This window comes from Coptis chinensis, chromosome 6 (genome assembly GCF_015680905.1).
Source record: "Coptis chinensis isolate HL-2020 chromosome 6, ASM1568090v1, whole genome shotgun sequence".
Lineage (NCBI taxonomy): Eukaryota > Viridiplantae > Streptophyta > Magnoliopsida > Ranunculales > Ranunculaceae > Coptis > Coptis chinensis.
In genome coordinates, this window is record NC_141461.1 from 83,514,634 (window position 1) to 83,534,999 (window position 20,366).

Consider the following 20,366-nt stretch of genomic DNA (forward strand, 5'->3'; position numbering starts at 1 on the left):
TGTGGTGATAGCGACAATTTTTTGAGGAAGAGTAGCCGTTGGTCACACTACTCACCAGAAGTAAAATAAAAGTAGAAAAAGTCCTCCCTCTAAATTAAATAAACAAATAAATATATATATATTTTTTTTAATATCGTAGGAAACTACTAAATAGGATATTTGGATTAGATTGAAGTACAACATTTATATTGATTAATCAATTGGAGAGGGTTTTTCGAGTTTGGACTATAGCAACATCTAGCATGTGGAAAGACTATAAAATGAAGTTTGCGAGGAAACACATAATGTTGGAGTTTTAGACTGTGTCACGACAATCTTATATTGTTAGATGACAATCCCAACACTAGAAAAATGAAATATGTATCTAGATTCCAATGTTGGGGATTATGGTAACCGAAAGATGCCAAGAGTTTTTAAAAAATTATATATATATATATATATATATCTCTAAAAAAAAAACACAAATTTTCGTGAGACGGACAAGGGGTTGTTGTTTGGGTTCTCTAGTTCATTTTTTAACTTGGTTAGATGTTTCTTGTGAGCCTCATCTCTTATTGACAAGCACAGAGTTCGTTATAATTTCTCTGCTAAAATTGTGGTTTCTAATGTTAAACATGGAGTAAGTCCATTCATTCAAACACATTTTCAACCAAAAATTATTTGATTTCTTAAATCCTTCATCCCCCAAAAGCGCCAAATATTTGAGACTCTACCACCCGAGATTTGGGAAAAATTATCAAAGTTTTTTGCAATTTATTACTTTTATGCTTGGGGATAAATGCGAGTTAACTTAACTAAAGACGTGAACAACTTTTTGGAGAAGTCATGCAATCCCAATATGATGGTTTTCATCTTGGTAAAAAGCTAACAAGGTTTGAAAGATTTATCAATCTTGTAGGAGTGTTTATTCTTGTGTAATTGTTTATGATAGATATTCCTAGTTGGATTCAGTGGAAAGAAACCACAATTACTTCTAACTACTTCAACTGTATGTTTAATGCGAATTGGCACTATGGAAACTCTCGTTGGCGTCTAGTGGAGATATTGTGGAATATGCAAGTTCATCTATATGAAAATGCTTCGAAGTATCGACATTCGTTAATCTTTTCTCTTAGATACTTGCGTGTGTATTATACTCAACATATAATGAACCAATGCAAAGTTTTAAATGGAAAGCCTTATAAAGAAATTTAACTCTCCAAAAATACAATTTTTTTTTTTATATAGTTTTTTGTTAGTACCGAAAATATGACATGTAGAACACGATAGGATAAACTAAATCTCACATTCTCTAACTTTAAAGAGAGGGTTTTAAGCATTTAATGTCTACTATCAATTAGTAGTGCAATAAGTTTATTTACTACTATTATTATTTATATATTTATTTTAATTTTAAAACTTGAAAATATGAAATCCTACAAAAGTTATACATTTTTAGAATGAGATCTAAACACATACCATGCAATAGATTTAAAATTCCACATTTTTAGAATGAGATCTAAACACATATCATGCAATAGATTTAGTATGTGGAGATGTGCTATAGAGCACATTGAAGTTTTATGACACTTGTGAATGTTTGTTTACTTTGTTGTAACGTTTTTGTATGGGATACAGTGATACATTAGTTGAAGCCCATTAATCTTTTTTCTTTTTGAAAATGTAAGTAGGTCCAAAGTCCAACTCTTAAAACCTAAAATCAAGCCCGAGTATAATTCTTTAAAAAATCCATATCCGCACCATTCATTTCCTCCCCTGATTAACCCAAAGCCCTTATTTGAAATAACACAATGACTTTTTTTTTTAAGATATATAATCTATTCTACGTTGTAATGAGGCGTAGGCGAGTGAGCTGGGAAGCCGTAGAAAATTCGTTCGCACAAAATGACAAATCCATTCACACCATTTAGGATAGTTTTGTCTGTAGTTTTCAGCTGAAATTACCATAGAGTCAGCTAAATATCATTGTAATATTTATGAGATTTTAAGGGCTAAAAGGTAAATAAGAATGCTAACTTTATAATTGGCGTGGGCCAACTTTTTCATTGAGTTGTCTCTATCAATACAATCTATTTAGACGATTTTGTCCCTATTTGGTATCTTAAATTACAAGATAAGTATTTGCATATCATGCTAATAATTGGTATACTTTAGGGGCAAAAACATTTGTAGGATTTTTTGAAAAAGTTGGTCAAAGCAAATGAATTCTCAAAACTAGTATAACATGATGACTTGCAACTCCAGTCCATCCCAATTATTGATCCCAACCATATTTTTTAATAGTTGATATTACGATTTACGATATTACTTTTCCCTATAGACCATCCTAATACCCCATGCCTTTTACATTTTGTTGGAAAGAAAAAGAGAACAAAAAACTTTTTATGACATAGGGTTTATCAGTTGCGTTTGTAAGGATTAAACCTTTACCGACCAATCAACCCACCGTCAAAATTATATCGAGATATGCAAGTATGGTTTTCAGATAAAATTGAAAAAGCAACATAATGAAGAACACTCCTACTAAAAACTAACTCAATTGAATATGTTTAATCTTGTCAAAAGTTGTCTTGAAATTAAAAAATCTTGACCGTTGAATATGATAGCCGAACTTCCCGCAAACCCCCCAAACAATTGAATAGTTTTTATTTATTTTTTACAAATTAGAAGCACCTCCCTATTTTGTTACAATTAGAATCAGAGATCCATCTTTTTCAGTAATTTAGAAAAGCCTATCTCACGTCACTAAAATTATATAATTATCCCCAATTTTTAAATAATTTAGAATTACCTCCCTTCTGTCTCTAAAATGAAATTATGTAATTAGCCATCTAACAATTATATACCACTTCTTCCAATAGAATTAGAATCCAAAAATACTATACCACCAATCGATCTTGAGTGACGGGTTTGAAAACATAAAAGAAACCAATGCATATCACGGTTCGTTGTACATACATTTGCTCCAAAATAAATACGTGCTCATACAATTTTATAGCTCTTGTGCTACTCTTTTTTACTTAGTAAAAAAGTACAAAGAGATTCTTGTTGCGACTTAACAATTATGCAAATGATTGAAGTTCAACATATGAGAGTATGTAAGAGAGGAATTCTTATTATGAGTGTCAGATAATGGGAGGAGGTTTACATTTATATAGATGAGGTAACATTCTCCAAGATATAAAGTAGAATAGGAAACGTATGTTATATTAGATAACGTCTTCATAGATAACTGATAGATTTCATGGTGGGCAACCACAATGGGCCAACTTATAGATTATAACACTCCCCTTTGGATGTCCACCATTTCTAAGTATATTGCCTCATTAAAATCTTGTCATAAAAACATGTGGGAAAATATGTGCGAAGGTAAGTAAACTTAGATCTGGTGTTTGGACATGCTTAATGTTGTCTCATTAAAACCTTGCCAGAAAAATCCAATGGGAAAAATATGATTTAAGGAAAAAGAGTTCAACGTGTTAGGTCCCTATATCTGATACTGTATTCTCAAAGAATACTCCCCCTGAATTTAGCAAGACTGAGTTTGTACTTTTCTCATTCCAATATTGAATACATGTTTTTTGAATGTAGTAGTTGGTAAGGCTTTCGTGAAAAGATCAGCTGGATTGTCACAAGATTGAATCTTTTGGATATCAATGACACATTTCTTTTGAAGTTCGTGAGCATAGAAAAGCTTTGGTGGAATGTGCTTTGTACGATCACCTTTGATGTAACCATTACTTCATTATAAGTTCCAACAAGGTTAAGATCATCAACATAAACAACAATGATAGCAAAACCTATGTTTGACTTCTTAATGAATATGCAAGGGAATATAGGATTATTTTTATATCCTAATTTGATCAAATAATTAATCACTAGGACGATTGTACCACATACGTTTAGATTATTTCAATCCATCGTTGTAATTTGATCGAATACATATCTCGATGTTTTCCATTAGGGACAACAATTCCTTCAGGATATGTAGCGACCACGTCCATCAGATGCATGTCTACGTTGTCATGAACAACTAGACTTATAAGGTACCGAAAGGTAGTTGCATCCATTATAGGAGAATATGTTTCATCGTAATCAATTATAGGTTTTTGTAGAAAACCTTTAGCCACTAGACGAGCCTTGTATCTCATAATCTCATTTTGCTTATTTCGTTTTTGTATGAATACCCAATTGTAACCAACTGGTTTAATTCCTTTGGGTGTCTTGACTATAGGTCCATAGAGATTATTGGAAAAATAAATAAATAAATAAAAGTGGCAGGTCCATAGACTTGCCATTTTAGAAGGGATAGATTTTAGTTCAGCTTGAATTGATTCCTTCCATTGAGGCTAATCATCTCTTTTTCAACACTCATCCACTGTAAATGGCTCGATCAGGATCATCTTCCATGATCTCAGTGGCAATGGCATAAGAAAACACGTCATCTACGATGACATTAGTGCGGTCCCATAATATTCCAGTTAGAGCATAATTTATAGAGATCTCTTCATTTCCAGTTTCCTGAATTTGATGTTCAGTTACTTCTAGCGATATGTTTTTGGAGATATTGGGTATGAAAGGTGTTATTTCTTCTTCGGTAGATCCATTTTGAATACTACTCATGGTCTTTACTGGGGACGTTTCCCTTGAAGACTACATGTTATGAGATGATTGAGCTTGAGATATGCTCATGATAGTATTGTCATTGTGACTACTATCATGTATTTTTATTAAAGACCTTCTCTTTTGAGGAATTACATCTTTTGACCTGAAAGGTCTACCTCGTTTTTGGCGGGTTTGAGATGTATCATTAGTTGGTCTACCACTCATTGAGTGTATATTAGTTTGCCTTCTTTGCAAATTGCAATTTTGAGACATTTGTGCTCTTTCAATCACAACTTGATGTATGCCTTTCCTTGAAGGAAGATCAATACGTGCTAGAGCATTGGTAGCTGGTACATGTGATCTTGTCACTTTTGCTGCATCATTAAAGGCATCTGGTAACATCTGTGCAATGTTTTGTAAGTAACATATTCTACGTACTTCATCGTCAAATAGAGATGTATCTTGATCTAGATGAGACAAACTTGGTGTAATCCAAGTCAGTTCTAGTTGTTTATTAAGTATATCTCCCCCTAATGTAGAGAAGATTGTCTCATCAATCCTTCAATTTGCGAATATAGCAGTAAAAATATCACCTATTTGAGGTTCTAAATATTTAAAAATAGCAAGTGACTCATAACCAACATAAATTCCCAATCGGCGTTGAGGTCCCATTTTTGCACGCTTATTTGGTATTATGGGAATATACACTACACAACTAAAGATCCTTAGATGAGATATGTCAGGTCTAATGCCTAAGACCATTTCAAATGGTGATTGCTTCAAATAAGATGTTGGTCTAAGTCTAATCAGTGTAGAAGCATGTAAGACAACATGTCCCCATGCAGAAACTGGTAATTGGGTTCTCATTAGCATAAGGCGTGCGATGAGTTGAATCTGTTTTATCAAGGATTATGCTAAACCATTTTGTGTGTGTACATGTGGGACTGGATGTTCAACATCAATCTCTTGTGTCATACAATAATCATTAAATGATTTTGATGTAAACTCCCCGGCTCCGTCAAGTCTTATGGACTTTATGGAGTGGTATGGGAAATGAGTTATTAGTCTAATAATTTGAGCTAAGAGTTTAGCGAATGCCAAGTTTCATGTTGTTTTCATAGAAGACTAATATGTGACTATCTAGTTGAAGCATCCATTAAGACCATAAAATATCTAAAATGTCCAGAAGATGAATGTATTGGTCCGTATATATCTCCTTGTATCCTCTCAAGAAATTGAGGATGTTTGAGTGAGATAACGGAAGGAGATGGTATATACTAGTAATTAACTTACCTTGTGCACATGCCTGGCAGTCAAATTCATGATTTGGTAAGACTTTTACATCTTTGAACTTGTGTCCATCTGTACTATTGATGATGTTGCTCATCGTATTCTTTCCAGGATGTTCTAATCGGTTGTGCCAAATCAAGAAAGGAACTATCAGAGTAGTCTTTTTAGTAGCATATGTTTCAATTTGGGAAATGGTTGTTTTATACAAACCATTAGATAAAGCTGGTAGTTTTTCAACTAGTTGCTTTTCCCCGAAAACTATTCTAGTGATATAGAGGTATTCAATCCCTTTAATATCAGCAGTCTCAATATGTTATCCATTTGCTCTTAAATCCTTAAAGCTAATTAAGGATCGTTGGGATTTTGGTGCAAATAGAGCATTTGCAATAGACAATATGGAGCCATTTTGTAATTTGAAACTTACATTGCCATACCCTTCTATGGTGGTAATTTGTCTACCAATGGTATGTAGACTTGCTTTCGACAAACTAATGTCAGAGAAGAAAATCCTTTCTTGTAGGATTTTATGTGTAGTAGCACTATATACCACTAAACATTCAATGCCTAACTTGCAAAATAGAGTTATTTGTAAACTATATCAGGAGATATATAATACTTATTCCTTTATTGGTAATAGTTAAACTACAGACATTGTTCCAAGAAAAATCAATCAAAATAAGCTAAACCATTAGCCTTATCAAATTCTTATAAATCCTCCACGGTGATTTATGGAAAATTTTCTGGATCCCAAAAGCTACCCTCTAGAGCATTCGCCTCAGCAAGATGTGCAGCCTAATCTTGATAGGCTTTGACTTTTGCAGCACCAGTGCGGCATACTTGCTGGTGGTGACCTTTTCGGCCACAACGATTACAAACCTCGTCAGTGTGGGTTTGCTTTGACTTGTGCTCTTTGCCTTTCTTAGGCTTGTCAATTTTGGCATGCTTAAACTTTCGTTTATTTTGTTGCCTTGTATAATCATTATCCTAACTAGAGTGATCCCACGTAAGGTGTTTTCGCCCTTTTCCCTTCCACTTGTTACTATTTGCTTCAATATTATTAGCTTGTGGAAGTGAATTAGTTCCAGTGGGTCATTGCTGATGGTTTTGAAGCAATAGGTTATTATGCTTCTCAGTAAGAAGGAGCTTTTGCATGAGATCTGAAAATTGAACATCATTAGTCCTACGATATGACTGTGAGAGGATGATATCATTAGTGTGAAAAGTTGACAAAGTTTTATCAATCTTAGTAGCTTCCGTAACTGGTTCTTCACATAGTTCTAAGAGAAAAGTGATTTTGTGTAATGCATAATTATATTCTGATACACTTTTGTAATCCTGGAATCAGAGATTCATCCCGTCTTGTTTTGCTTAAGGTAGCAGAATGGTCCTTTTATGGTCAAACCTGTTATTCAAATTGTTCCATAGTACAAACTTGAACAATTAAGTATTCAAGTTTTAGTGCCTCATCCAGTAGGATCTAAAAGGTTATCGACCGGGGCTACAGACCCCCACAAACTTTCCCCCAAAAAAATATATTAGTATGAACACTAGCCCATAGGCCCACAAGTCACAATCAATCCTAGTTTGTTCTCGTCCTGTTTGCTGTTCCTATTAGCGGAAAAAAAAAAAAAAAAAAAAAAAATCCTAGAGGTTTCGTTTCTCACAAATCACAACTCACAACACAATCCCCCCAACCCACAAGTTACTATCCCAGTTTCTCACAAGTGACAATCCCAGTTTCTTAAGTCACGTTCCTAGTCAAAAAGTAAAACCGAAAAAAAAAATTAAAAGGTCAACAAAAAAACAAAATAGCCCTTTGTGTCGTACTGTTCACAAAAGAAAATTTTGTTCTCTATTATTGTCTTCTTCCAGTCAGCAGTTCCAATTCCGCGCCTAATCTATTTATCATTTTATTTCATATTCGGTTATTCATTACCTAAGGGTTAAGGTAAATTGTTTTGCATTATGCCTATATTTTTTATTTCGTTTTTGTTTTTCAATTTTCAAATACTAATGTGTTCTCTACTCGACTTATTGTCTTGTTAACTTGTAGTTTATATTGGAGTATTAGGTTGTCATTTAATTTTTGGTCTTATTTAATTAGTTGAATATTATTGTAGTTATTATTGTGATATTTTTTTTTTGTTTTTCAGTATAGAGCAAACTATTGATTACGAAATTATTATGATTTATCTTAGGTAAGAATGTATGAACATCAAGCTCGTAAGAAAATGAAAACCATGTTTTCCTTCTTTAAACCCAAAGATGTCACCTCGGAAAATGATGTAACTTCTACATCATCTAGTCTTGATATTTCAAGACTTGATAGAGATGGCCAACCTCCTTCACAAGTTTAAGTTGTTGAAATTGAGCAAGTTGAACCTTCTCCTTAAGCCCAAAGAGTTAGTGTTGAAGAAGTTGACTCCACATCTTTACTTGAACGTGATCCGGGTAAACGTACTCCAACATATAATTACTCGGTTAATCAACAAGATGATGTTCGACGAGCTTTTCTTGGAAAGAGGCATTGGTTACTTGAACTCAGTGAGAAAGAGTCTCCATCCACCATATTTGGAAAACAAACTCGCCGGTTCAACTCCTCTTGGTTCACACTCTTTCCTTGGGTAGAGTACTAACTCCATACGGATAGAGCTTTTGTTTTCCATGTTTTATATTTGAAACAAATCCGCCGAAGCGTCCTGCATTCACTGTTGAAGGTTTTAAATGTTGGAAGAAGATTAATAATGGAAAGAAGTGTTCCTTTTTGCAACATGAAGGAGGTCCATGCTCACCTCATAGGTCGGCGATGATAGCTTGTGAAAATTTAATGAATTCTTCTCGACATATAGATAATGTGTTAAATACATTATCTAAAGAAGAGGTTGTTAAGAACCGTTTGCTAGTCAAAGCTATTATTCAGTGTATTTAATTTCTTGCACTACAAGGGATTTCTTTTAGAGGCCATGACGAGTCCAAAAAGTCAAAAAATGGTGGAAATTTCAAGAGAGTGTTGGGATTTGCAGTGATGTTGAATGACAATGTTGTAGAATTATTAAAAGATGCTCCGAGAAATGCCACATATACCTCACATTCAATTCTATGCCGATAAAGTGTGAGAGAGAATTTGTGAGGAAATTGGTGATGCAAAATTTTGTGTCCTTGTTGATGAAGCACAAGATAATTCAAACAAGGAGCAAATGGCGATTGTCCTAAGATTTGTTGATAGAGGTGGTTTTGTTAGAGAGTATTTTCTTAGTATTGTTGGTGTTAAAGACACTTACGCTTTAACTTTGAAAGAAGCTATATGCAATATCCTTACTCGCCATAATTTGCATATTATAAATATGAGAGGTCAAAGTTATGATGGTGCTAGCAATATGCGTGGTCAATGGAATTGATTACATACATTGTTTCTGAAGGAGTGTCCATATGCATATTATGTGCATTACTTTGCACAACGTCTACAACTTGCTCTAGTTGCGGCTTCTAAAGATGTTTATGATGTTTGGTTGTTTTTTTTCCAAGTTGGCTTCTATTGTTAATGTTCATGTTGCTCCCAAGCGTAAACAGGAGTTGGAAGATACTCGGAAAAATGAAATTGATATGCTGGTAGCTAGTGGTGAACTTGTTACTGGAAAAGGAGTTAATCAAGTTTCTACTTTGCAACGAGCATGAGATACTAGATGGAGTTCTCATTTTGCTTCGGTTTGTAGCCTGAAAGAGATGTTTGATTCAATTTGTATAGTTCTTGAAAGCGTCATGAAGAACGGGTCAAACAACTCTATGCGTGGGGAAGCTAAATGTGCTATTCTTGCAATGAAAAGTTTTGAGTTTGTCTTTCTTTTTCATTTATTGCATAAGACTATGAGAATTACTAATGTCTTGTGTAAAGCCCTGCAAGAAAAGTCCCAAGACATTTTAAATGCTATCAGCTTAGTCTCCAATACGAAAGCACTTCTTCAAGAATTAAGATGATCTTCTTAGGACGCTTTCCTTAGTGATGTGATTTTGTTTTGCAAAAAACATGACATTGATATGCCTGATATGGGTGCTCGACACATGGCGGGTACATGTCGTTCTTGCCAGCAGAAAGATTACATTACAGTTGAGCATCACTACCGCGTCGAGTTATTTAATGCTGTAATAGATTACCAGTTGGTGGAATTAAATAACAGATTTCCAGAAGAAACAATAAAGCTTCTTTATCTTAGTTCTGCTTTGGATTCGAAAGATGCTTTTAAGTCCTTCAGCATTGATGACATTTGCAAACTCGTAGAATTTTTTTATTGTGGAGACTTCATGAAACAAGAGATACATCATTTGAGAAGTCAACTGCAATATTACAAACTTGATGTGCTCAAGCATCATCTTTTTCAGAAGTTGTCTACCATTTCCTAATTATGTCAAAGACTAGTTGAAACAAGAAAGATCAAAATCTATTATTTGATTGATAGATTGATTTGTCTTGTTTTGACACTTCCTGTTTCCACGACAACTACAGAACGAGCATTCTCAGCTATGAAATTGCTCAAACACGACTTCGTAACAAGATGGGGGATGAATTTCTTGCAGATTGCATGACTATTTACATTGAACGGGAATTTGCTAAAGAAGTTGATTTGGATGAAATAATAGATGTATTTGATAAGAATCCATGCAAGTCAAAACTTCACTAGTGTGATGCTAATGTGCTATGCTATTCTTGCATATTTCTTTGTTATATTTGTCTAGGTCTATAGTGAAAACACTATTTTGTCCATTTTGGGTAAGGTAATAAAAACGATAATTCTTTTGTTTATCAATGCTAGCTAATTATAAACTCAAATAGATATTTAGATAATTTTCCGTAGACATTGATTATTGGTTCCTAAAAAAATCTTTAAAGGTTAACTCCATGGTAGCCTCCCCTTATCTAAAATCTTAGATCCGCCCCTGGCCTCATCAATAAGGTGCCTGAGCATAATGATTGTTTTGGCCTTTTGCACTTGTGTGGTTTGATTTTAAGCCACTATAGTGTTATCCAATTCTGCAGCAATTAAGTGAAAACGAGCATCTTGTTTCCATGACAAGTAGTTCTTGCCAGTAGTACCAAGCTTAGCAAACGAAGATTTTTGGATATTATACATAACTGTTATCAAAGAGTGAGCAAGTTAAATATATATGATATGTACGTAAACATGGACAAATATATATTCAACCACCATTAATTATCAATTAACTTGTAATATAATGGTAAATTATAATCCAAATCGTGCAATGAATATAATGGTTTGTGCATATTTAAGCGAATGCGCACTCATGCAATTCAATACTCTTTGAGTTTGTGCATATTTGAGTTAATAAATTAATGAAATTCAAAACTTGTTTATTTTGTGCATATTTTCGTTTATTAAGATGTGTGTCCATCAAAGTTTTGTTTTGGGGATATGGTTTGTGACCCTTTTCTACACATCATCATGATTTGGTAATGATTTATATGTTTACCCATGTAGTTCGAAACTTTTGAGTTTGTGTATGTTTAGGTAAATCTGTAAATGTGAATATGTGCCCATTCAAAGTTGATACTCTGGGGTAGGGATATTAACCCTATTCAACATACTCTTAAAGTTGAATATATTTATGATAACTTCACCAAAAATATATATATGATAATGATATCTTATATATAAAGCGGATACCAGATTTCCCAATTAGTTCCCGTATTCCCGGTTTTAACACAAAGTTTTTAATAGGAAGGGTACCAGAAAGTTAGACAGCCACTTATTTTTTGTTCTTCATTGAAAGGGTACATTTGTAATTAGCCTGTCACCCGGAAAATAACCCAAACAGACGCACCGCTTCGAGCAGTTTACCAAAATTAGAAAAACTAAACTATTCGGTCATCTTCTCTAAACCAATCTCTTTCTCAACTCTCTATCTCTGTGCCTTTACATTTTTTTTCATAATCGATTGATGCATCAAAGAGGCGATTCTTTGAGATAAATCTAGACTGCCACTTTCTTTTTGCTCTATCTTAGAAGGGCAAATTAGTAATTGAAATTATTTTCAGACTAAAAAAAACTCATCCCCAAACAACACACCGATTCTTTTAGATTCAATGAATCTGTTATAATTCACACATCTTCATCTCACACCTAATTTCTCTCCATTTACCCAAAACGCATGCCCTCTCTAATCTTCAGCAGACAATTCAATATCGTTTATCTCATATAAGTATTTTACTGCTCTAAATTTTTTTCTTCTCGGTTTTTTGCTTCTTTTCCTCCTTTTTAAGTTTTAAGCTAATCGCTACTCCCCTCGCATGTTCTGGACAAAAAAATTCATTGAAGTGTTGCAGTATCATACTCGAAGGTACATTTACAATTAACGTGCCCCTGCCCCACCACAGCTCCAAATTGTCAAGACTCAAGACATCAATTCATAAAATGTGGTTTCGAACAAATAGGTTATGGGTGATTAGTTATTATATAGTTAAATCACATGTCAAGCTATACCAAATCTTTGGTTCATCGAGATACATAAAGATTACTATATCTTTTCAAAATTGCACCAATCTTATTGTTGGTCTTTATGTACCTAGCTTCCTAATTCATAGTTATTCTCACATTTTAGCGGCAAGAATGTCAGTTGGGTGGGACAATGGTGCATAAGTTTCAGAAAAATTACCATCTAATGGATGACCTGCTTTTAGATTATGAGCACGTGATACAGGTAACCAATGTAACAATTCTTTACAGTGGACATTCTAAGTGTAGCAACTAAAGCTACAATGATACATAAGCCAAATCATCATGACAATACAGTACAATACAAGAACTTAAGTTTCCAAGTCACAATGCGCCCGGTCGCATTACACAATAGCTTCAGTGCTATGATTATTTCGTTTTAGTTATGTTTGTTTCATTGCAATTCTATAAATTTTATATTCATATGAAATGCCTTCATTCACTTGGATAAACAGATTAAAGAATGAATATACACATTACCATCAGACTTAAAAGGGTTCATCCTTTAAAGTCACATTATAACCGATGTCTATAAATCTGCAGGTAGAATATGAACTTCTAACCAGCAATGCAGGATCTAACTATCAGGGAGGGACCAAGGAGGGACTCCTATAATGTGATAGTTCCAGTGTTCTGACAAGTTGACACATAGGATGAACAAAATTAGATTCTGGAGTTGATTGCCTCTCAAAATATATAACAACTCTCACTATAGGAGCAAAGGTGGAATAGCAAGGAAAACCCTTTTTTCTGCAGAGTTGTGTACCCCATCCTCCAGTGATTTGTATATGGCTGCAAGTAAATACTTACACCGAGTAGATTTGGTGGTGGTGAACCCTGTGTTGGTGGTGGGTCCATTACTTCAACCAATCGCCAACGCTAGCATCGTTCACATACTCAAGTACCTCACTGGGTCTGCTAAAACCTACGCCAACTCGGTACAGACTTGCGTTCACGTTAGAGACGTGGATTTAACTCACATACTCGATTACGAGACTCCTACTTCTGGAAGGTATCTATGTGCCAAGAGCGTACTGCACTGCAGTGATGTTGTGGAGATACTGGCCAAATTCTACCCTGAATACCCCATCCCTACCAAGTAAGTATAGTATATTAATTAATACGTAACTATTTATGTATTTGTACGTAATTAATTACCATTCGCTATCTAGCCAATCAAATCGGAACACCATACCCACTATTGAGTGGGGGCCAAAATATGAGTAGATAGTGTCATAGTGGCCCAAGTTCCACTAAGGCAGTAAGACTGAATCTGCAACTTTCTACGCATGTCTGATTGTGCTGATGGGCAGGCTTAGGTGCTCAACAAATTACAAACCGGCCATAAGATTACCTACTTAAGCGAAAAAGACAATTGAGGGCAGTAGTAATTTATTTGTGTTAACATTTTTTTCCTTACAATATTAGAATCTTATGGACACGTAGCAAATCCATACTTAGTATCATGCATAGCATGCTGAATTTTCCTTTTATCCACGTGTCGATTGATGTGGGTTGGTGGTGTTGGAACTATATATTCAGTTTCTTACGCATCGAAAGAGGGACTATTGAAGAAGTCTATAGATTCCTTTTTTCTTAAGAAAAATGCTAATCAGCTACCTTAATTAGTCATCAGTGTTGCCCCTAATTAATTATCCTGAACAACACGTTTATATCTGTTTTTGAACATTTATATAGCCATTGTCTATTTTAGTTAGGGTCATCTTTTGATGCCTATTAAACATGGTTACATCGTGATTCTCCCCGTGACAAGCTGACCATATTTTACTAGATATTGTTTTAGATGATTGCCGAGGAATTCACCGTGTACTATGTGAATGTAGTTGTTTTGGGTTTATCTGCCACTTGATATTTAATTCATGTTTTTCAGCAAATCTGAAATTTGAAGGCGCCATGATTAAGAGAACCGCTGCTGTTCAAAATGATACAAGTGAATAATATGGTACAACTTCTACTGTGATATTCATTAGTGAAGTTATGAAAAACTCGGAGCGTTGTATTTACGAAGGTGAGTTGGTTTTAATTCGATGCCCTTTACCGCTTATTAGTTGGTTCCATAATGCTATGTTAATTGTATTGATGAGTTAGGTTACAATGACTTGGGTTTTCATGCTTAGTTAATTGGTTTCTCCATGAGCCATCTAAAAAAGTCGAATACCTTTTTGTTCATCATGTGTTCGTGTTGATAAATCTGACTACTTATATTGGACTTTTGTAGGGAATCCATGAACTGCAAGAGCTGCAAAAACATGGTATCGATACCTTCATGTAGTAATTACTATGGTTATGGCATTATGCACTCATATAAGTTCTGCATTATGGAAAAGCATTTGGCTGGAAAGTTTTTGAGGTACTTTGTTAATACTTGAATTAGCTCGCATTGACTCGATTCAGGATTGGATGTTTCTTTCATTTTGCCTATGTCTTACATATTTTAATTTATGTTATTTTTAGGATTCCAGATTCATGGAGGGTCAATGCATAGATAGTCGAAGGAGATGAGGACAAACTTTACTATCAATTTTGATTGATTTTGATAAATGTTTATTTTCTTTTGGTGCATCAAATTTCAGAATTTGTATACTCATTATGTATGACTTTTTGGTTGTGATTTGTAGTAATAAAAAGGAGTACTTGATCTCGGAGGTACTTATGAGGTTTTCTGTTTATTGATAACTTTTGTAGAATTCTCGAAAAAAAAAATAGAGGCATTTTATGCAGGTGAAGGTGGTAAATGGGTGGCAGAGTGAACATTAGTTTTTTTTTTAAAATACAACATTGTTTCATTGAGTCACTCATGTAGCCAAAAAAGCGTGAGTAATGGGTGCAAAAACCGTTACTAATAGTTTAAGAAACGTACGCTTTAAATCAGTTAGAAACCTGTTACTATTGTTGGAAATAATTACGCTTTTGATGCTGAAAAACCGTTAGTAATTTACTTCAGTGACGATAAATAACCACTACTATAAATAATTTGTAACGGTAAAAAACTGTAACGAAATAAATCAACAAATTAATAACGCCTAATTCTTTACGCATAAACACCGTTACAAATATTTTCAGTAAAGTTTCTCCACCGTTAAGGATATCCTGTTTAGGTGTAGTGCATGTTGGTTTTAGGTTATGTTAATTTTAATACAATGATACAAAGAGATTTAAAAAACATCTTAATGAGATTTTTTTATATATATATAATTGTTTTCTTTTGTATTATTATTTACTTATGTCCACAGTTCTTTGAATTATATATAGGCTAAGCAAATTGGTTTAAAGATAGATTTATCTGGCTGTCCTTCATTCATTATATCTTTAGGAAGACTGGTAAAAAAAAAAAAAAAAAAAAGATATGGGTATTGCTCATGTGCTCTGACAGGTTTAAAGGCTTACGTAAGAAAATGCATGCATGTTTTAACCATATTCTTATCACATTACGGTGTTAAGTGTTTGTGCCAATGAGTCTACAGGAAACGCATTTTCCTTAAGTTGTACTTGGTAGGTGGTATGAATTAGATTTTGATTAGTACTTCAGCAGTATCACACATTTTCCTTTTCCTTATCAAGATTCCACAAAAGTTCACGTGGTCATTTCGATTGTATTATTTTCGTGCACTACTCCCAAGTAGAGTAGGATGTCTCTGCTAGAGCATTTTAGTAAGCTCCCTAAGTCCATGATCTCTAAAATGGATCATGCCTCATTAATAAATCAATGGAGCACTCATCGTAGGAATCACCGTACGTTGAATTTTGATTGTTTTTTTGGTGTTATGGGCAATCTATTAGCATTTTGGCAGATTTTCTATAACAAGTTAATTATTTTGGCATCTCTGATATGTTTGTAGTATAAAAGCTCCTACATGTAAGGCACTACATCTTTGTGCCTAGGAGGATTATATTGAGACGAAAAGCTTTGGTGGAAATGAAGTCGACAAAATAGTTAAATTAGGCATAGTGTCTCAATTGCAATTGCTTATGTGTTTTGCAAGCATGGACTAATAGATATATATACTCTAAGTTATTCAAGAAAGCTAGCTGAATGGATGAAGCCTTGATGACATGGGAGGTGGAGATGGATCAGAAAATTACAACCTTTGTTAACATGTTAACAGATCTACACAACAATAATCGTTGCTCATATCCATAGTAGCTTAATTGTTTGCAACTTAGGAGTGATGTAGAGGCTATGAAGAAAATGTTTATGAGTTGTAGCAAGTGAGGGTATGCCAGAAATGTATATAAGACTTTGATAGAGCTCATGTCAAGGCCAAAACTATTGCTACAGAGCTGCTGAGGAAAATGCTTCTTGGAGGAGTCAAGCCATTTGGTATGACATACATTCTCATGAAACTAGCATAGTGGTTTTGGACTTTACCTTTGTTTTAGAGTTCACAAAATCGTATTACCTGCTCGCGACTGCTCGTGATAGAGAAAACACTGGACAAGACATCAAAATTGGAAATTATTTATCTGTAATTTGTTGTACTTGCCGTGTATCATATATTTCTTTATTTATCTTAATTTTTTTCTTTTCTTTTCCAAACATGTTACTTTATGGTGTTTTTAGGAAGTTCTTTACCAAATTTAGCATATAACAAAGCTTTGTACCGTGAATATTTTTGCAAGTAAAAGTGTAGAACAACTAAAAACAAAGTAGAAAATGAATAGTGGGATCTTTTAGGAAATTAATAGTACAATTCATTTTTTTATCAAAGGATAAAAACCAAAAACAAAATTCATATTTATGCATTCCAACCTTGATCAAAAGGTTTTGCCTATCACGTGCATCGCATGTACCCGTTTGCTAGTTAATAATAATAATAGTAACATTGGATAACATACTACTATAGAATTACGTAAAGTATAATGTAAAACGTAATTACATAAAGTATAATATAAACATAACATTAAAATGACTGTTTTAACAAATCATTAAGTATCACATAAAACATTAATAATTGCTTTAACTCCAAAATTAAATTAGAGATCAATCAAGCAAATACTTTTGTCTTATAAATTCGTGAAAATTAATTTAATGCATGTTATATACATTTTGGTCTCAAATTAGAGATGTAAAAGAAAATTAATTTAATACATGCTACATACATTTTGGTCTCAAATTAGAGATGTAAAAGAAACTCGTACGTAGAGCGTGCTGTTAACGTGTTGCGACTTAATAATTATGCAAATGAGTGAAGTTTTAACACATGAGAGTAAGAGATGAATTCTTATTATGAGTGGTCTGATAATGGGAGGAGGTTTATCTTTATATAAATGAGGTAACCTCCTCCACGATATAAAGTAGAATAGGAAACGTATGTTACATTAGGTAACGTCTTCATAGATAATTGATGGACTTCATGGTGGGCAGCCACATTGGGCCAACCTATAGATTATAACAATTCTGAAAAATTACTAACTCATAATCTCCCTACAACTACAACATGAACAAAAGGTTCTATAAAAAAAAGTGGCCAATGATCCGCCAAAAAATAGAGCCTCAAGCTAAACCAAACCAATCTCTTCAGAATTTTCATCTTGTGTGATGACAAGTGGATAACGATACATTCCATCAATACATATCCTCATAAACCTTGTCCATGGTTTTCAATATTTGATTCCCAAAATACGACCGCCAAAGACAATGCTCACACTTAGCCGTTCGACCTGCCTGCTCCCTAGCACCACACAAATTACAAGAGACAAAAAAGCCAAAGAAACCTGAACAGACAAAGTCTCACTTCGAGATAGAGTACTCTTCTTGAAGGCTTGGCCCTGAAGTAGTTCATATCTATGGCATAGCCCAAGAGGATAAATAGCTACTGACTGTAAAAAACACCGCCCACGCAAACTTGTGGATATCAGGACAAGAAACTAATCAATACAGTGTAAGGGCCGCGCATCATAATCAATATGGAAAATTACCAAAAGGGGGGACCCCAGAGCTACTCTGTTTGATCATCCCAATATTTCTTCTCCCACTTTTCCACTTGTTCTACAGAATTCACTTTCCTCCTCATTAGAGATAGCCGAGTGAGGGGATCCATGGGAGGTGGCAAACTGCATGGCATTGTATCACTAGGACTTCTCATCATAGCTTCTTCCATGAACTTTCTCGTTGTTCCATCTGCATTACAAGCCATGGTCTCGGAACAAAACTCGATTGCATTTTCAGGTTTAGTAGGTTTGTATTTGAAGAGCTTAGCATACTCATTTAATAGATGAAACATGTAGTCATACACATATTCCATAGTAAGGTTATCGTGGATGAAGTTACTCGCTGCTTTTCCTATTTCTTGGGCCTGATAGAATACACGCAAAAAGATTAATAGAGATGCTGTTAAGACTAAATTGGAGGAAAATTGACTAAATGAGTGGTACCTTTTTTTTGTGTGAATTACCCCACTCCACTGCAAACTTGATCGATCTGCATTTGTCATTGTCCTTTATAGGCCAGTAGTGGTGCACAGGAACTAGACCTCTTGTGAATATATCATAGTATAGGGGCTTTACTAGCAAAGTGACAGAATCACATGCTAGAATGTATTTCTCGCTAACAGACCAGGCCGATCCTTCAATGTAAATCTTATATCTGCATGAATTTTTCAGGAAAAAAAGGGTCCAAAAACTTAAAATTCAATACAAGAATAAGTCAAAAACAATTTCGAAATGACCGAACACAAAAATCTAAGTTCTTAAATAAAGTTCAATGCATGTAAAGATTTACACTCTGACCTGTGGATGCATTGGTCTGCTAAGTTGGATTGCTTGTAACCTTTTTGAATTTCAGCACCCCAATCCTGCAAATCATTAGTTTGTAAAAGTGTAAATAAGCAGTCACATATAGTAACAATAACATAACTGATCATTCCACAACCCCATCGGAAATTTCATAAGCTAAAAATAGTATTGATATAATTTACTCTGGTCACCACTCATCAAATAGATTATCACCCAAGCAACTGAGACTGTTTGGTTTTGCCTTGATGTAAGGATCCCAAGTGTGCATGCATGATGCATGATCCCCTCTTACGTTTTGAGGAGACGACTGAATATTCATTACTAAACTTTTCTCACTATACATTGTAATCAAAGATTTAAACACCATATTCTCATATGAGGCTGCATTATCTTAATAGTTTTGCCATTTGTTCAGAGGCATCCATAAACTCTTACCTGGGCGTAGAGACGAGCACCCCAATCCTTTTTGTTGGATACATTACAAGTGAGGAGGTCCTGCCTGGTCTTGGCAACAGAAGGATTCCCTTTCCAGTAAGCATAGGGTTCCCTTTCCGTCCATTTGACCCTATTATTCCCTTCTTTGAGTTCTTTCAACAACGAATTCCACGGCTTTATATTAATCTCGGACCTGGAAAAGATAAGAAAGCTTTTCAGAGTCAGAACAATGAACCGGCAAAGGCATTTCATTTTGAATAAACTTAGCATTCATCTCAAATGGATAATCTTAACGTGTCATAATGTTAAAATTAGGAAGAAACCTTATTTAATAGCATTCTGTTTCTTTAGTAGATGTCACCATTTCTTTTAGGAAAGAGAGTGAAGCAATAGAGTAAAATGAAACATGACATTTTGGTAGAATCCGTATATCGTTAGCCCAAATTAATCATTTTACATTCTCAACATCATACTGAAATAAAACTTAATCGTTTAATTGAAAGGGGTAGTTGAGTTTAATATAGGAGGATAGAAACAGCAAAAATTTGAATAAAAGTATGTGGAATGTGAATGGTAATCATCCTACAATTGTTGGCACTACAAATACAAACAGAAACTACAAGACGAATTGTAAAGTGTCCCCTGAGGCTAACTTGCTTTAACTTTTTTATATTGCAGTTCTTTCAGACAAGTGATGCAACTATAAGTTACTGAATCCAAACAGGAAACACAAGAAATTGGGTGAGAGTGTGAGACCAAGAAAAACTAACCGCA

General features: G+C 34.3%; 2 protein-coding genes and 1 pseudogene across 4 annotated transcripts in view; 2 read left to right on the forward strand and 1 right to left on the reverse strand.

Moving 5' to 3' along the window:
- The first annotated feature begins 9,930 nt into the window (after nt 1-9,930).
- Nucleotides 9,931-10,293, forward strand: LOC147494923 (uncharacterized). Its single transcript, XM_086568278.1, has one exon. It carries the CDS (start codon nt 9,931-9,933, stop codon nt 10,291-10,293), a length of 363 nt encoding a protein of 120 aa, XP_086424404.1.
- Nucleotides 10,294-13,189: 2,896 nt separating this feature from the next.
- Nucleotides 13,190-14,907, forward strand: LOC147494924 (cinnamoyl-CoA reductase 1 pseudogene; annotated as a pseudogene).
- A 2,829-nt stretch (nt 14,908-17,736) lies between these two features.
- LOC147494925 (uncharacterized) overlaps nt 17,737-20,366 on the reverse strand; it is a 46,982-nt gene continuing 44,352 nt past the window's right edge. For all 3 annotated transcript variants that reach the window (XM_086569429.1, XM_086569428.1, XM_086569431.1), the window contains exons 3-6: nt 19,593-19,785; nt 19,152-19,216; nt 18,798-19,008; nt 17,737-18,718 (exon numbers count right to left, since the gene is read on the reverse strand). In XM_086569429.1, coding sequence (XP_086425555.1) covers nt 18,362-18,718; nt 18,798-19,008; nt 19,152-19,216; nt 19,593-19,785 — 826 coding nt within the window. In that variant the 3' untranslated portion in view covers nt 17,737-18,361. The remainder of the gene's footprint in view (nt 18,719-18,797; nt 19,009-19,151; nt 19,217-19,592; nt 19,786-20,366) is intronic.

Bases quoted from the DNA above. Each gene is read 5' to 3' on its own strand.
- LOC147494923 (XM_086568278.1), top strand. From the start codon at position 9,931: ATGCCTGATATGGGTGCTCGACACATGGCGGGTACATGTCGTTCTTGC.